The following is an 18,867-nucleotide window of genomic DNA, read 5'->3' as shown; positions in this document are numbered from 1 at the left end:
ATGATCGCTCGACTAGTTGTAGACTCTTTCTCTTACATTTTTGAGATATATACTCCTGTTTCTTCCTGTTCAGCTATACATTATGCAACTGAACAGAAAGAAAGGGGAGCACACCCCAACTGGGATCGTAGAATCAGCAGAGCAACTGAAGGGTAAAGGTAAGGTTAGGCGAAAGACCCATTTTAGATACAAGCCCACAGAACCCCTTTAGGCCACCAGCACACGAGTGCGGGTGAACACACATGAGATCTGCACCCATTTTCGTGCTGATTTATGTCCGTTTCTGCACCATATCTGCACCAAAATCTGCAATATCTAACTGTGGATTTTAGTGAGGATTAGATGCGCTTTTGCCACAGATCTCACCCTTCATTGGAAAAAGGTGAAATCTGTAGCTAAAACTGCAAACATAATGGATATACTGCAGATTTGGAAATCCGCATGGCAGTTCCATTTCCGCATGGAAAAAATCTGCAAATTGTACATGTCATTTGTGTAATACAGGAATCTATGTGGAAAAACTGCATGTATTTAGCAACGTGTGCAGGCAACCTTAAAAAGAATCTGTCACCAGCGATCTCTCCATCAAACTGTTTGCATAGACACACTGTTGTGGTTCACCTGATTAAAACTCAGTTTTTCTTTTGTTAATTTGTGGCTCTGTTTCCAAGTTATAGTTTTTCTTAGTATGAAAATTCAACCATTGGTGCAATGAGGGCATCGCCATTGTTGTATTCAACCTCCGCTCATTTCTTTGGCCAACCTCTCCCTTGCTGCTTTGAATGAAAGGGCCAGCCAGTGGCAAAGCAGCAAGGGAGGGACTGGTCGCAGAAAGGAGTGGAGGTTGGGTGCAACATGAGCAATGGTGACACCCTCATTGCACCAAAGGTTTAATTTGCATATTAGAAAAAAGTATCATAACTCTGGAACAGAGCCTCAGAGCACCCTAGAAAAACAATGTTTTAATCAGATGAACTACAGCTATGTATCTATGCAAACAGTTGGATAGGGAGATACCATTTGCAACTGATGTACAGTACAGACCAAAAGTTTGGACACACCTTCTCATTGAAAGAGTTTTCTTTATTTTCATGACTATGAAGGCATCAAAACTATGAATTAACACATGTGGAATTATATACATAACAAACAAGTGTGAAACAACTGAAAATATGTCATATTCTAGGTTCTTCAAAGTAGCCACCTTTTGCTTTGATTACTGCTTTGCACATTCTTGGCATTCTCTTGATGAGCTTCAAGAGGTAGTCCCCTGAAATGGTCTTCCAACAGTCTTGAAGGAGTTCCCAGAGATGCTTAGCACTTGTTGGCCCTTTTGCCTTCACTCTGCGGTCCAGCTCACCCCAAACCATCTCGATTGGTTTCAGGTCCGGTGACTGTGGAGGCCAGGTCATCTGGCGCATCACCCCATCACTCTCCTTCATGGTCAATCAGCCCTTACTTTCAAAGTTTTCCCAATTTTTCGGCTGACTGACTGACCTTTATTTCTTAAAGTAATGATGGCCACTCGTTTTTCTTTACTTAGCTGCTTTTTTCTTGCGATAATACAAATTCTAACAGTCTATTCAGTAGGACTATCAGCTGTGTATCCACCTGACTTCTCCTCAACGCCACTGATGGTCCCAACCCCATTTATAAGGCAAGAAATCCCACTTATTAAACCTGACAGGGCACACCTGTGAAGTGAAAACCATTTCAGGGGACTACCTCTTGAAGCTCATCAAGAGAATGCCAAGAGTGTGCAAAGCAGTAATCAAAGCAAAAGGTGGCTACTTTGAAGAACCTAGAATATGACATATTTTCAGTTGTTTCACACTTGTTTGTTATGTATATAATTCCACATGTGTTAATTCATAGTTTTGATGGCTTCAGTGTGAATCTACAATTTTTATAGTCATGAAAATAAAGAAAACTCTTTGAATGAGAAGGTGTGTCCAAACTTTTGGTCTGTACTGTATGTGTTATGTGCTCTGCACTGATAAGGGGCAATCACCCGAAACAGCTGTCTGCAGATGAGATGCTGGCTTATTTAATATCCAAGTCATGTATCTAGGCTTATTTTAAGAGCTGAACATTGACTTACAGGATAGCTGCCTTACATCTGGTGGCATTAGAGGCAAAGCTTGTTAAGACCTCATTTGCATCCCTCCCAGAATTCCAGAGGAGCATGTATGGTCTATAAGTCTCCTCACACTGATTAGGGTGCTCTCTCCCTAAGGAGAGTTAGTTCCCCCCCTGACCCTGCTATACATTGGCATGGCTCCATTTTTCATGCCAGCAAAGTCTTGAGAAGCTCAACAACAGTTGAACAGCTAAGACTAATGTATGTGTGATATGCACTGCACCTGTACAACATTACATGGCCAGTACAACCCCAGTGCTTATCTGCAGCCATCCCACCTGCCTTGAGATTCCTTGCTGGGGCCAGAGCAAAAAGTGCCCTTGGAAATTGTTGCTTTTGAATGTATTTGAAGTTCTACATTTCACTTGGTAAAAAAGACGTTGTTACATATAACTCTGGCCTCATTCTTCCCTACTATAATTCCACATCTCTTAATAAATTCTCTGATCCAATTGACACAAATTTTCTTCCTTGATCACATAACCTTGAGATTTACTTACCCAGCAGACTTTTCCAATCCCTTATGATGACTTTGGCAAGTTCTCCAATCTCTCGGACCTTGCTTTGCTTCTTTAATTTATTCACAGTCACTCCAATCCTAGTGCTCTGGGAGAGGGAGGGCAGTGCACTTCAGTTTTGTTTAGTTTTTTCGTGAATCACCCCTAAGAAGCTATATGCTACTCACTCTCTTCTGAACTCTAACAACCCCTTACTCTCTAATGGTCTGTGCAGGCTTCTGAAGTAGGAGTAGGTGCCACTCTTACCCTCAGGAGGGAGACAGTCATTTGAAATCTCTGCAGTTCCTTTAACAGATCCAGAATACGATCCTGTAATTATTTCAAATAGAGGACAATTATTAGTGTCAAATACAATAAAATTGCAGTGGCCAGAAACCTAACAAAATGGTAGTCTACTCCAATTACTGCTTTGGGCCTTGTGCATGCTATATCCTTATAAGAAATGAAAAACGATTTGAAAGTTCATTTTGATTTCAAAGGGATTTTAACTGATCACAATATGGCTTTTACCATTATCTTACAGTGGTGTAACTAGAGTCTTATGTGCCCCAGTGTAATCATTGAACTAGGTTCCCCTGCGGATTATACCGAATGAAATTATGCCAACCTTTGCACTTTGCTGTGGATTATGCTGCGAATACACTACAGATTTCACTATACACATTGGAAGGGTGAAAATCTGTGGCTTTTTCACAACAAGCCACTCGTGTAGGCGGCGTTCAATTATTTATATTTCTACATGTGATCCTGGCCAGGGGGGAAAATAGTCCCAGGTGTCTTACATTTATCCTGGTGACTACCCCTCCTGTGAAGTGAGTGCATTTGATTTTATAATCTTCATTTTATAATCTTCATTTGTCAACATCACCATTATAGGGCTTTTTTGCTAGTCCTAAACTCTTAGCTCTTCTACTAGACCCAGGTGAAGGTCTTTTTATTTCCTACACACAAAAAAGAACCAAATATAATCCTCATCACGATCAGTGACTAAGGGATTTAGCACCTAGTACCTGTTTTCTCTTTCTTTTTAACGTGTGCGAAGGGCTCCTCATTCTTCTTCCTCTCCGCACCGCCTCTATTACTGTGAGGGAGCACTTAATCTGGCATAACTACTGGGAGTGGGGAACCTAATCTGACATAACTACTGTGAGGAGGCACCTAATATGGCATAACTATTGTTAGTGGGCACATATCTTGGCATAACTACTATGTGGGGGCACATATCTGGCTATAACTACTGTGAGGGGGCACATATCTGGCTATAACTACTGTGAGGAGACACATCTGGCTATAACTACTGTGAGGAGGCACATAATTTGGCATAACTACTCTGAGGGGCACCTAATCTGGCATAACTACTCTGAGGGGGCACATATCTGGGCATAACTACTGCAAGGGGCACATATCTGGACATAACTACTGTGAGGGGGCACATATCTGGCATAACTATTGTGAGGTGCACATATCTGGCATATCTACTGTGAGTGGGCACATATGTGGACATAAATACTGTGAGGGGGCACATATCTGGCTATAACTACTGTGATGGCACATATATGGACATAACTATTGTGAGGGGCACATATCTGGCATAACTACTGTGAGGGGGAACATATCTGGACATAGCTACTGTGAGGAGGCACATAATCTGGCAAAACTTCTCTGAGGGGCACCTAATCTGGCATAACTACTGTGAGGGGGCACATATCTGGGCATAACTACTGCAAGGGGCACATATCTGGACATTACTAGTGTGAGGGGGCACATATTTGGCATAACTACTGTGAGGGGCACATATCTGTCCATAACTACTGTGAGGGGCACATATCTGGCCATAACTACTGTGAGGGGTACATATCTGGCCATAACTACTGAGAGGGGCACATAGCTGGCCATAACCACTGTGAGGGGCACAAATCTGGGCATAACTACTGTGAGGGGGCACATAACGGAACATAACTACTGTGAGGGGGCACATAATCTGACACAACTACTGTGAGGGGGCACATAATCTGACATAACTACTGTGAGGGGGCACATATCTGGACATAACTACAGTGAGGGGGCACAAAAGTGGGCATAACTACTGTGACAGGAACAAAGGTGGGCATAACTGCTGTGGGGCGCCACAAGGAGGACATAACTATTGTGAAGGTGCCACAAGGTGGGCCTAATTACTGTGAGGGGCCACAATGTGGGTATTAGTACTGTGTGGTAGCACTTAGGGGAAATGTCCTAGATTACCCTGCTATACATTAGCATGACTCAGTTTTGCATGCCAGCACAGCGCCCCCTGCTGGTGATTTCACAGGGGCAGTCACCATCCTTTCCTTATGTGATTATTCTTTTTTTTTCTCTATCACCACAAGGACCTTGTTCTGGATCCAGTGGACATCACACTGATGCCAGCGACACCCTGGATATGAGGAGGCACCTATCTGGCCATAACTACTGTGATGGAGCACATATCTGGCCATAACTACTGTGAGGGGCACATATCTGGCCATAGGTAATGTGAGAGGGCACATATCTGGCATAACTACTGTGAGGGGGCACATATCTAGGCATAACTACTGTGAAGGGGAACATATCTGGGCATAACTACTGTGAGGGGCACATATCTGGGCATAACTACTGTGAGGGGGCACATATCTGGCATAACTACTGTGAGGGGGTAAAACAGCGGCTGCTGTGCACCACTGTTCCCCTGCTTACCGCCATGGTCCCGGGCGCTGTGTTGATCTGCTGCCAGTGTTTCCTTTCAGCCCTGGCCACAGCATGCTTGCTGCTTGTTTCCTGCAGCATTTCCTTAAGGGCCGGCGTGCGTCACTTCCTATGCTTTATGGGTTGGATCATGTGACCTCGCCAACCAATCCTAGCCCTCCTGCACATATATAAGTGTCTCAGCCCCTTCCCAGATGCCTCAGTGTCAAGATCCTTGTGTCCTGCTAAGGTTCCTGAGATCTACTTGTGTTCCTGACTTGTACTTGTGTTCCTGGATTCTGCTACCCGTTTGATGCCTGCTTGCCTTGACTCTCCTGTTGCCAATCTGGATTTCCTGACCTGTAACTGCGCCGCCTACCCTGACCTTCGCCTCTGCCTCATTTTTCAGTGATGCACTGTGGCTCCTGGTAATGGCTCAGCCTGCTGACGACTGTACCTCTGGTACCTTTCTCAGGTACTTCCTGGTCCGTCTGGACTAGCTGCCTCGTGTACCTATCCTCCTCAAGAGGTAGCGACCTGGTGTTCCCCACGGAAAAGTCTATCTCCACCATCAGGGGTACCGTGAAGATCGAGGGGTTCACTTAGACAACGCCCTTAGAGGAGGTAGGACACGTGGCACAGTGGGTTCACACCCGCTTGTTCGTGACAGTCACACCCGCTGGTTCATGACAGGGGGCCATGTGTCCATATATGGACATAACTACTGTAAGGGGGCACCTAATCTTGCATAACTACTGTGATGGGGCACATATCTGGACATAACTAACAGTACTTAGTCTCTTTTCTCTACGGTCCATTTTTTCTCATCACATATTGTAGGACTTAGTCTTTTTTCCATTTCTCAACTGTGATCTTTGTGCATGCCCTAGTGCTTCATTTCCTACTAATCTCTTCTAAGGAGAAGAGAGATTACTTGGATATATTTTCCTCTATATTTATTTTATTTAAGGTTCATTAATTATTTTAGCTACTAGATATCCCCTTCTTTAATCATGGCATATCACATCACCAAATAAATAAATATAATTATTATACAGGATCATGGTTTCATAATTTATGTATAATATTATTTCATCATGTTTAATAGCATTTCAACTACAAGAAAATTCATATTCATAGTCACAGGTGCATATCCATAAAGCAAACATGGTTGATAAAAAAATAATGGCTGCACAACTTTACACATACAAACAATAGAGCTGAGAAATGGGGATCATTATAAATTAAAGTGATATTATACCTACTATAAATGGAAAAATGGAAGCTCTTTGATCAAAATGTGCGCAAAGAGCTTCCATTTTTCCATTTATAGTAGGTATAATACCACTTTAACTGCTTGCCGCCGCTCCCAGCGACGCCTATTGGCGTCATCTCGTGAGACCCGAGATTTCTGAAGTTAAACTACAGCCTGCCAGCGCTGATCATTCGCTGGCAGGTTGTAGATGTTAAAAAAAATTGCATCAGAAAGGTATATTAGACGCTGTTTTGTTAACAGCGTCTGATATACCTGCTACCTGGTCCTCTGGTGGTCCCTTTTGCTTGGATCAAGCACCAGAGGACACAGGCAGCTCTGTAAGTAGCACCAAGCACCACACTACACTACACCCTTCCCCTGTCACTTATTAACCCCTTATTAACCCCTGATCACCCCATATAGACTCTCTGATCACCCCCCTGTCATTGATCACCCCCCTGTAAGGCTCCATTCAGACGTCCGTATGTGTTTTGCGGATCCACAAAACACGGACACTGGCAATGTGCTTTCCGCATTTTGCGGATCCGCAAATTGCCAGAACTATATAGAAAATGCCTTTTCTTGTCCGCAATTGCGGACAAGAATAGGACATGTTCTATATTTTTGCGGAACGGAAGTGCAGACCCGCAATTCCGGATCCGAGCGGGACAAAGTCTGTCCCCATAGAAATGAATGGGTCCGCAATTCCGTTCCGCAAAATGCAGAACAGAATTGCGGACGTGTGAATGGGGCCTAAGGGTCCCTTATCACCGCCAGTTAGTTAGCTACTTGTTAGGTAGTTAGCGCCCAGCCCACCGCACCGCAGTCACTGATTAGTCGCTGATTAGCGTCATCGCTGTCGCTAATCAGCACTAGTACTATATAGTATCTGTAAGTGATCAAGACTGATCGCAATCAGATCTATATCAGTACATTAGGGTCACCTTAGGCTCAGGCCTGATCTTGTGCCCACACTTGCGTTTAGTCCGCCCCACCGCAGTGACAGAAATATATTTTTTCTGATCACTGCAAAAACACCGTAAAAATCGCTGCGGCGCTATAAAGATCACTTTTGAGCTTTTTGGATCTTTATTAGCGATCGCAGCTTTACTTCACAAGCACTCCTTTTTACTAGGCAGGTGTGCTCTTTTTCCTGGGTAGTCTCAGAGGAATACCCCCTAAATTTAGTTAGCCCAAAATGTCAAAAAAGGGGTATTCTGCTGAAGAGTACTTTTAGGATTTCACAGGGCATTTTTACGCATTTGGATTCAAAACTACTTCTCACGCTTTAGGGCCCCTAAAATGCCAGGGCAGTATAAATACCCCACAAGTGACCCATTTTGGAAAGAAGACACCCCAAGGTATTCCGTGAGGGGCATGGCGAGTTCATAGAAGATTTTTTTTTTTTGGCACAAGTTAGCGGAAATAGTTTTTTTTTTTCTTACAAAGTCTCATATTCCACTAACTTGTGACAAAATTTTTTTTTTTTACATGAACTCACCATACCCCTCACGGAATACCTTGGGGTGTGTCCTTTCTAAAATAGGGGTCACTTGTGTGGTATTTATACTGCCCTGGCATTTTAGGGCCCTAAAGCGTGAGAAGTGCCCTGTGAAATCCTAAAAGTACTCATTGGAATTTGGGCCCCTTTGCGCACCTAGGCTGCAAAAAAAGTGTCACACATGTGGTATCGCCATACTCAGAATTAGTAGCGCAATGTGTTTTGGGGTGTATTTTTACATATACCCATACTGTGTGTGAGAAATATCTCTGTAAATGACAACTTTTTCAATTTTTTTATACAAAGTTGTCATTTACAGAGATATTTCTCACACACAGTATGGGTATATGTAAAAATACACCCAAAACACATTGCCCTACTTCTTCTGAGTACGGCGATACCACATGTGTGACACTTTTTTGCAGCCTAAGTGCGCAAAGGGGCCCAAATTCCAATGAGTACTTTTAGGCTTTACAGGGTTGCTCACAATTTAGCCCCGCCCAAAATGCCAGAACAGTAAACACACCCCACAAATGACCCCATTTCGGTAAGTAGACACCCCAAGATATTCACTGAGGGGCATAGTGAGTCCGTGGGAGATTTTTATTTTTTTTTGCCAGAAGTTAGCAGAAATGGAAACTTTATTATTTTATTTTTTTTCCTCAGAAAGTGTAATTTTCCGCTAACTTGTGAAAAAAAATTAAATCATACATAAACTCACCATGCCCCTCCGCGAATACTTTGGGGTGTCTTCTTTCTAAAATGGGGTCATTTGGGGGGTATTTATACTATCCTGGCATTCTAGCACCTCAAGAAACATGACAGGTGCTCAGAAAGTCAGAGCTGCTTCAAAATGCGGAAATTCACATTTTTCTACCATAGTTTGCAAACGCTATAACTTTTGCGCAAACCAATAAATATACACTTATTGGATTTTTTTTTATCAAAGACATGTAGCACAATAAATTCTGTCACAAACTTGTATAGTAATGTAATTATATTTGAACAATTTTACCAGAAAAAGTTAAAAATACACTTTTTTTGAGAAAATTGCGGTCTATTTTGATTAATATCAGAAAAACGAAAAATCTCAGCAGCAATCAAATACCACCAAAAGAAAGCTGTATTTGTGAGAAGAAAAGGAGGTAAAATTCATTTGGGTGCCAAGTTGCATGACCGAGCAATAAACCGTTAAAGTTGTGAAGTGTCGATTTGTAAAAAAGGGCCTGGTCACTAGGGGGGGTATAAACCTGTGGTCCTTAAGTGGTTAAAGGGCTTCTGTCACTCCACTAAACTCATATATATATATATTTTTTGTGTCCTTAAAATCCTTATGCTGCGATTTCTCAATATATAGGGCTATTACTCAGTTTGGTTCAGTAGTTATATAAAAAAACTGACTTTTATAATATGCAAATTACCTCTCTAGCAGCAGGTAGGGCGGCTACCTGCTGCTAGCAGCCGCATCCTCCATTTAAAGGGAACCTGTCACCTGGATTTTGGGTATAGAGCTGAGGACATGGGCTGCTAGATCGCCGCTAGCACATCTGCAATATCCATTCCCCATAGCTCTGTGTGCTTTTATTTTGGCAAAAACAAAATATATTATATATATGTAAATGAGGCAAGTAAGAAGCCCAAGCAGCTGTTACTAATGTTTCTGGAGCCCAGCCACGCCCACTGTGAATGAGCCCAGCACCACCCCACATACTCCGAATCTCCTCCTTGCTTTCCAAAGTCACAAAGCTAGAGCGCCGTAATCTAGCGATGCACGAGCTAGCACATGCACAGTGTTGGTACAGTGTTCCTTCCCTGTGCTGGCATCAGCCTCAGGGAACGAACTGCGCATGCGCTAGCTCGCGCAACTCGAGATTACAGCGCTCTAGCTTTGTGACATCGGGGAGCAAGGAGGAGATTCGGAGGATGCAGGGCGGTGCCGGGCTCCTTCACAGTGGGTGTGGCTGGGCTCAGAGTCAGAGAACGCTGGACTCATCTCTGAAGCATGGAGGAGACAGGACTCATCTAAGGTTCATTTACATATATGTAAAATTGTTTTTTTGACACAATTAAAGCACAGAGAGCTATGGGGACTGGATATTGCAGATGTGCTAGCGGCGATCTAGCAGCCCATATCCTCAGCTCTATTCACAAAATCCAGGTGACAGGTTCCCTTTAATTTAGAATGATCCCCATTTCTCAGCTCTATTGTTTGTATGTGTAAAGTTGTGCAGACATTTTTTTTATCAACCAAGTTTTATAGTATTTGGCCGCATTTCTTCTTGCTAATTTTCATTATATATGTTGCATCATGTTCATAAATTATTTAAGTTATTAAGATGATCATATTTTCTTTCACACTTGATTATTAGTTGTAAATTATTGTTAATACTGTCCTTCTTTGATAATCTTCTCAAATTAATTATTTGGACCGTCTCACGGTGATTCTTGCAGCCTATCTTTCTTATATTATCTCTATTTTACATGATTCATATAAATTTTTTGGTAATTTTGTTATTATTATTACTCTTGATCATGATTGTTTGTAATCATGGTCCTGTCAGAGAATTACTGTAGCATTCTTATTACTTTTATCTCTTATTTTATTATTTTTATTATTTTTTTATTCTTGATCCTAATTATTTACCCTTTTCTATACAGATTATAAGGAAATATCTTGACATTCTAGGGCACTACATGTGAGAGACATTTTTAGGGAGTGGGGGGAATAATTGTTATTTAAGGTTATACCCCTACCATCAGTTATGCTAATTCTTTCTCTTTAACCCTTAAGGACCTGCGGCATACATGTACGGCACAGATGTCCGTGACTTAAGGACCAGCTGTGATTGGGCGGGTGCAGGAGATGCGCCCACTCGATCCGCGGAAGGGGTCCGGCATCGGTAAAAACCACAGATGCCGGCGGATTACCCCTTGATGTACCGCGGTCAGCGCTGACCGCGGCACCTGCAATGTCGTTGCGGGGATCGGAGCTTCCATCGAGTCCCCGCGCTGCTGTTATGGGGACCCGATGGCAGGCAAGGCAGCCCGATGCCTTCCTTAGGCATCGTGGATGCCTTCCGGGAGAGCCTGTGAGATCCAGTCCAGTCTGTCATACACTTACAGCCAATTTTTCACAATACAAAAGTATTGTGATGCATTGAAAAGGGGATCAGGACCAAAGGAGTTGCCATAGCGATCCACAAGTCTTTACCCCATCAAGTGCTGGGTTGTACTGCCGATCCAGATGCAAGATATTTGGCCCTCACATTACTTATTGGAGGCCAGGAATTAACCTTCCTTAATGTATATGCCCCCAACCAAAATCAAGCCCCCTTTATTGTAAACCTTATTGATAACATCATACCGTTGCTTAGGGGGACAGCTATCTTATGTGGTGACCTTAATTTGACACTTGACCCGACACTTGACAATTCGACTGGACGTGCCTCCCTCACATATCCCACCATTAAAAAGGTAAAACGGGCACTGCTCCAACTGCAATTGCGAGATGCCTGGAGGATCCAGCACCCAGTTGACAAGGACTACACCTTCTATTCCGCCCCCCATGGCTCATATAGTCGTATTGATCATATCCTTATCCAGCAATCGGCCCTATCCTGGCTTGACTCCACACAAATAGGAAATATCCTTTGGTCGGACCACGCTCCCATATACTGCTCCTTGAATTTGCCCTTCCTCTCTAGACAGGAATGGACATGGCGATTAAATGAGAGTCTCCTTCTTGACGCGGGGTGCGCTGCTGACCTTGCTAGCAGTATCGCAAACTTCTTATCAGATCATAAGGAGGATTCTACCCCAATACCGATCCGATGGGAGGCCTTGAAGTGTGTTCTTTGGGGTGTACTCATTAAGCATGGCTCCTGTCTCAAGAAGGAGAAAGCTCATTCACTTAAACTTGCTCTGCAAAGAGTCACTTCCCTGGAACTTGCCCACAAACGAGCACTTACCCTGCAAACCCTGCATGATCTCCAGACTGCACGTATGGAAGCTAAACGTCTCCTAGATGTATCCTACAAACGTATGGTACAAGTTTGCAGGAGTAAATTCTACGAATACGGGAATAAAAGTGGCCGTATGCTGGCAAGAGCTCTAAAGGGAAGACTAGCAGCCTCCCATATTCCCGCTATCAAAAATGCCCAGGATCGTATAATCCACACAACCGCTGATATTGCGGCTACTTTCCACTCGTTTTACTCGAAGCTCTACAACCTGCCCCAGACATCCCCTCAAGTGGTGGGCAAACACCCCGACCTACCTCTCTTACTTCCCAAGCTTTCTGCGCTTGATTCTGCAACTATGGAGGCCCCATTCACAGACACCGAACTCCATACGGTACTTAAGTCGCTTCCGGGTGGCAAGAGCCCAGGCCCTGACGGGTTCACGGCTAGGTTTTACAAAGCCTTTTCCTCCAATCTTTCTCCTATTATGCTCCAGGTTTTCAATGGAGTGTCTCCTGGGCTCCCCTTCCCGGCGCAGACCACGGAGGCGCATATTACGGTCATTCCGAAGCCAGGAAAGGACCCGCACCTATGTGCCAGTTATCGTCCTATCTCCCTTTTAAACGTGGATCTCAAAATATTCGCCAAATTAATGGCGAACAGATTGAATGCTTATTTGCCTTCCCTGGTTTCCGCTGATCAGGTTGGGTTTGTGCCGGGGAGGGAGGCCCGGGACAACACTCTTAAAACCCTAGACATTATCCATTATGCTAAATCCAAAAAGACCCCCCTTATGGTGCTTTCCCTAGATGCAGAAAAGGCCTTTGACCGGATATCTTGGAATGCCATCCATGAGACCCTTTCACATATAGGTCTAGGCCCAATATTCCTGTCAAAGATCCTGACACTATACCAACATCCCACCGCTAGAGTCAAAGTAAATGGTGCCCTCTCCCCCCCCTTCCCAATCCATAATGGGACACGGCAGGGATGCCCATTATCCCCCTTATTATACGTTCTGGTTATGGAACACCTGCTGGCTTCTATTCGTGCAAATCCAGATATAACAGGAATAAAGATCGGATCACGAGAATATAAATGTGCGGCGTTTGCTGACGATCTCCTTCTCTACATAACCAACCCACGTATCTCTTTGCCGTCCTTACTTCGGGAGATAGCTCAATTTGGTACCTGGTCCAATTTTAAGATTAATATGTCCAAGTCAGAGGCCCTAGACGTCACTTTACCGAGTGAACTGACCCCTGCTCTTAAGGCTTCTTTTCCCTTTACCTGGCCATCTAAAGGCATAACGTATCTGGGGATTAAAATGACAGCAGACCTCTCACGTCTTCATAAATTGAACTTTGCGCCCCTCCTCGTACAGTTTCAAAAAGATTTAGATGGATGGCGTAAACGAGATTTTTCTTGGTTTGGAAGGATTAGTATAGTAAAGATGACCCTTTTACCAAAACTACTGTACCTTTTACAAACTATTCCCCTTCACATACCGTCCACTTTCTGGTCCCAACTCCGTAGGTGCTTCACACAATTTGTATGGGCCCCTGGCCGTCCGCGGATAAAATGGGAGATAATGACCCGCACCAAGGAAACGGGAGGAGTAGGTCTTCCAGATTGTAGACTATACTATCACTCTGCAGCATATGCCCGACTGTTGGACTTGACATGTGCCGATTCCCCCAAGGCGTGGGTACAAATTACAAAAGATACTTCAAAGTGCGCGGTATCGACCCTGTCATGGCTAGTGGGCTCTCCACGCCAAACGTCGTCACATTTGTCCTTCTCTGCTCACCATACCCTTGCAACTTTAGCATCCATTAGTCGCTCAACCTCACTGATTGACCCTAAAGGCCCTCTGGTGCCAGTCACGGATCATCCTAGATTCCCCCCAGGACACTCTTCTAAACATTTTCTTCAAAGCTCAAGAACCCGACCGATCAGGTTCTGCCAAGTTCTCTCTGGCCCCGCACTAAAACCCCTATCCCAGATTTTAGAGGCTCCACTAACCCGCAATTCCTTTGAATACATGCAGCTTCAACACTTTTACACCTCTCTAAGTAGAACCCATACTCTGAACAGAAAACTCACTGAGTTTGAGCGGATGTGTATCTCCTCCTCAGCGACCTTACACCCCATATCCTCAGTATACAATCTTCTGATACACCAGCGATCCTCGTGCCTTCCCCCATATTGTCAAGCCTGGGAGCGAGATTTGGGGAATCATTATACCCCAGCCCAGTGGAACAGATGCTTCCTTCTAGCACACAAATCAACGGTTTCGGCCAAAGCTCAGGAAACGAGCTACAAAATTATATCCAGATGGTACCGAGTACCAGCGCTACTCCATAAATGGTTCCCGACGGTGTCGGACCGTTGTTGGAGATGTCTTACTGAGGAAGGCACGATGATCCATGTATGGTGGAACTGTAGCGGCTTAAGGCCCTTCTGGAACTTCGTTCATAGAATAATTAAAGAGGTCACGGGTGTCCCTCTCCAAAACTCCCCAGAAGCCCTTCTGTTATTCGACAGTGTCCTGAACATCCCGGCATATAAGAAATCCCTCCTAAAATATATGGTTCAGGCAGCAAAGGCAGTGATTCCCAGACATTGGAAATCTCCTTCTCCCCCTTCGCCTGAGGAGTGGTTTGACGAAATTGCCCTATATCAGAGGTTGGAAGATCTCATTAGTATTACGCCCTCAGACACCACACGATATGTGCAGACTTGGGGCCCCTGGGAAGTCTTTCGCTCTTCACTCGCATTTCATGATGCGCAGGCTTAACCGCTTCAGCAGAAATTGTACCCTTCCCCCCTCCTTTCCTCCCCCCTACTCCCTTGTCCAATGTCTTGTCTGTCTATATGTTACTGAAATTCTACATGTCCATTTAGATATGTCTAACTCATATTCTCCCATGAGCTATGTTATGTGATAACGGGTGTATACCCAACATAATTCTGTGGACATTATGTTTAAATTGATAACACTTTTCGAATGTGCATATGTCTCTATTTTGGTTGTACCGAAAAAATTTCAATAAAACCTAAATTTGAAAAGGGGATCAGACCCCCAAAAGTTGAAGTCCCAGAGTGCGACAAAAAATAAAGTGTAAAAAAGTTTAAAAAATAAAGTTTTACAAAAGGTTTTTAAATTTCCCCCCCACCCCCAAAATAAAGTAAAAAAAATTGCCAAAAATAGGGAAAAAAAGAAAATTAGACATATTAGGTATCACTGCGTCTGTATCGACAGGCTCTATAAAAATATCACATGATCTAAGCCCTCAAATGAACACCGTCAAAAACTAAAATAAAAACTGTGCTTACATCACTAAAAGTGCAACGCCAAGCTATCAAAAAGGAGTACGCCCCCCAAATAGTACCAATCTAACCGTCAACTCATATATTATACCCTAACTAAGACAATCTCCCAAAAAATAAAAAAAACTATGGAGACACTAAAACATGATATTTTTTTGGTTTCAAAAATGCTGTTGTGTAAAACTTAAAGCGAACCTTTCACCTGCATTTCACTTAATAAACTATCAAAAGTACCTTATAGATCGTCCTCATTGTGTTATACAGTCTTGTCCCGCTTTTCTGCCATGTATATGCATGAAAAAATCGCCTTATAAAGTACTCTTCTCCAGCTCCCCAAGTCACGTTAGAAGTCAAGGGGGTAGCCCTTCCCTCACTCCAGGCTGTAACTCCCCTGCCCTAACCCCGCCTCTATGCAGTCTAATTGACACCCGGCTCAGTCGCCGGGACCGCGCTTGTACAGGCGGCGCATGCGCCGTCGGATTCAAGCGCGATCCTGTAACTGAATCGCGCATGCGCCGTCCCCGATGCCTGCCTGTCTTCTCTTCCTCATCTTGAAGACAGGCAGGCATCGGGGACCGCGCATGCGCGATTCAGTTACAGGATCGCGCTTGAGTCCAACGGCGCATGCGCAGCCTGTACAAGCGCAGTCCCGGCGACTGAGCCGGGTGTCAATTAGACTGCATAGAGGCGGGGTTAGGGCAGGGGAGTTATAGCCTGGAGTGAGGGAAGGGCTACCCCCTTGACTTCTATCGTGACTTGTGGAGCTGGAGAAGAGTACTTTATAAGGCGATTTTTTTCATGCATATACATGGCAGAAAAGCGGGACAAGACTGTATGATAACACAATGAGGATGATCTATAAGGTACTTTTGATAGTTTATTAAGTGAAATGCAGGTGAAAGGTTTGCTTTAAGTATATAAAAAAAAGTATACATATTAGGTATCGTCACGTCTGTAACAACCTGCTCTATAAAAATACCACATGACCTAACCCCTCAGGTGAACACCGCAAAAAACAAAAATAAAAACTGTGTAAAAAAGCCATTTACTGTCACCTTACATAACAAAAAGTGTAATAGCGAGCGATCAAAAGTCATATGCACCCCAAAATCAAACCGTCATCTCATACTGCAAAAATGATACCCTACCTAAGACAATCGCCCACAAACTGAAAAAACTATGGCTCTCAGACTATGGAGACACTAAAACATGATTTTTTTTGTTTCAAAAATGATATCATTGTGTAAAACTTACATAAATAAAAAGAAAGTAGACATATTAAGTATCACCGCGTCCGTAAGAACCTGCTCTATAAAAATATCCTAATGACCTAATCCCTCAGGTGAACACCGTAAGAAAAAATATAAAAACGGTGTCAAAAAAGCAATTTTTTGTCACCTTACATAATAAAAAGTGCAATAGCAAGCGATCAAAAAGTCATATACACCCTAAAATAGTACCAATCAAACTGTAATCTCATCCTGAAAAAAATGAGCCCCTACACAAGACAGTCACCCAAAAAATAAAAAAATACGGCTTTCAGAATGTGGAGACACTAAAAAAATCTTTAAAAAAAGAAAAAATGCTTTATTATGTAAAACTGAACCAGAAAAAAGTTGTCATATTTGGTATTGTCACGTCCGTAACTACCTGCTCTATAAAATACCACATGATATAACCTGTCAAATGAACGTTGTAAATAACAAAATATAGAAACGGTGCCAAAACAGCTATTTCATGTTACCTTGCCTCACAAAAAGTGTAATATACCAAAGCAACCAAAAATCATATGTACCCTAAAATAGTACCAAAAAAACTGCCACCTTATCCCGTAGTTTCCAAAATGGGGTCACTTTTTTGGAGTTTCTACTCTAGGGGTGCATCAGGGGGTCTCCAAATGTGACATGACAGCTTAAAATTATCCCAGTGAAATCTGCTTTTCAAAAAACATGGTGTTCTTTTCCTCCTGCGCAATACCGTGTGCCCGTACAGCAGTTTATGACCACATATGGGGTGTTTATGTAAACTACAGAATCAGGGCAATAAATATTGAGTTTTGTTTGGCTGTTAACCCTTGCTTTGTTAGTGGGAAAAAAATTATTAAAATGGAAAATCTGCCAAAAATTAGAAATTCAGAAATTTCATCTCCATTGCTAAAGGGTTAACAAAGTTTGTAAAATCAGTTTTGAATACCTTGAGGGGTGTAGTTTCTAAAATGGGGTCATTTTTGGGTGGTTTCTATTATGTAAGCCTCACAAAGTGACTTCAGACCTGAACTGGTCCTTAAAAAGTGGGTTATGTAAATTTTCTTAAAAATTTAAAGATTTGCTTCTAAACTTCTAAGCCTTCTAACATCCACAAAAAATAAAATGGCATTCACAAAATGATCCAAACACGAAGTAGAAATATGGGGAATGTAAAGTAATGACTATTTTTGGAGGTATTACTATCTATTAAAAAAGTAGAGAAATTGAAATTTGGAAATTTGCTAATTTTGCTAATAAATACATTTTTGACTCAATTTTACCACTGTCATGAAGTACAATATGTGATGCGAAAAGAATATCAGAATGGCCTGTATACTGTAAGTAAAAGAGTCTTAAAGTTATCCCCACATAAAGGGACACATGTCAGATTTGCAAAAAAAAGGCCTGGTCCTTAAGGTGAAATATGGCAGGGTCCTTAAGGGGTTGATCTATAGTAGTCTTTCCATCTGTATACCTCTTTTTGAGCCATTAGAATCAGAGGAATGACACATATGTGAATCCTTTATTAAGTCCCAAAGGAGATTGGCTTTTCAGGCGATATATCCATTTTGTTTCTTCTTGTTGTAACTTTCTGTCAATGTCTCCTTGTCCAGGACCCATTTTGATTTTCTTTACACCCCAAAACTTCAGATTTTTAATGTCGCCTCCTGTCTATCCTGAATGTGTCTTGCAAGGGCTGTATCAGAGTCTGTATTAATACAGCTTAAATGTTTTGAGATACGTCTTCTCAATTGTTGTATGGTTTTCCGATATAGAGCTTAGGACATCCACATTCAATAGCATAAATCACTCCTGTGGATTTACAATTAATATACCGTATTGTCGGGGGGGAAATGGCCGTGCGTCTTATAAAGCGAATACTAGTGAGCGCTTCCATTATGGCACTCACCCTCCTTGGTCTTCTTTGATGGGGCCGGCGCTGCACTGTCCTGACCCCATACAGAATCAGGACGTAGTGTGCGCACTATGACCTGATGCTGCAAGCTGTCAGGTGACAGTGCAGCATGGGCTGGAGAAGACAGGGGAGCGAGACGCCGATCCCGGTGCTGAGCCGCGGCACAGGATAGGTAAGAGGAGTTTATTTTATTCTAATCTGAGGTATAATGGAGGTTAATAATAAAGGGCTGATCTGAGGTCTGATAGGGGTTAATAATAAAGGGCTGATCTGAGGTCTGATAAGGGGTTAATAAT

At 43.0% G+C, this 18,867-nt stretch overlaps 1 protein-coding gene across 3 annotated transcripts in view; it reads right to left on the bottom strand.

Moving 5' to 3' along the window:
• LOC120995232 (transcription elongation factor A protein 3-like) overlaps positions 1-18,867 on the bottom strand; it is a 101,151-nt gene that overhangs the window by 75,929 nt on the left and 6,355 nt on the right. For all 3 annotated transcript variants that reach the window (XM_040424300.1, XM_040424299.1, XM_040424301.1), the window contains exons 2-3: positions 2,905-2,967; positions 2,641-2,746 (exon numbers count right to left, since the gene is read on the bottom strand). In XM_040424300.1, the coding sequence (XP_040280234.1) occupies positions 2,641-2,746; positions 2,905-2,967 (169 nt within the window). The remainder of the gene's footprint in view (positions 1-2,640; positions 2,747-2,904; positions 2,968-18,867) is intronic.

This window comes from Bufo bufo, chromosome 3, assembly GCF_905171765.1.
Source record: "Bufo bufo chromosome 3, aBufBuf1.1, whole genome shotgun sequence".
Taxonomy (NCBI): domain Eukaryota; kingdom Metazoa; phylum Chordata; class Amphibia; order Anura; family Bufonidae; genus Bufo; species Bufo bufo.
This window is presented reverse-complemented; position numbering and strand designations above follow the sequence as displayed.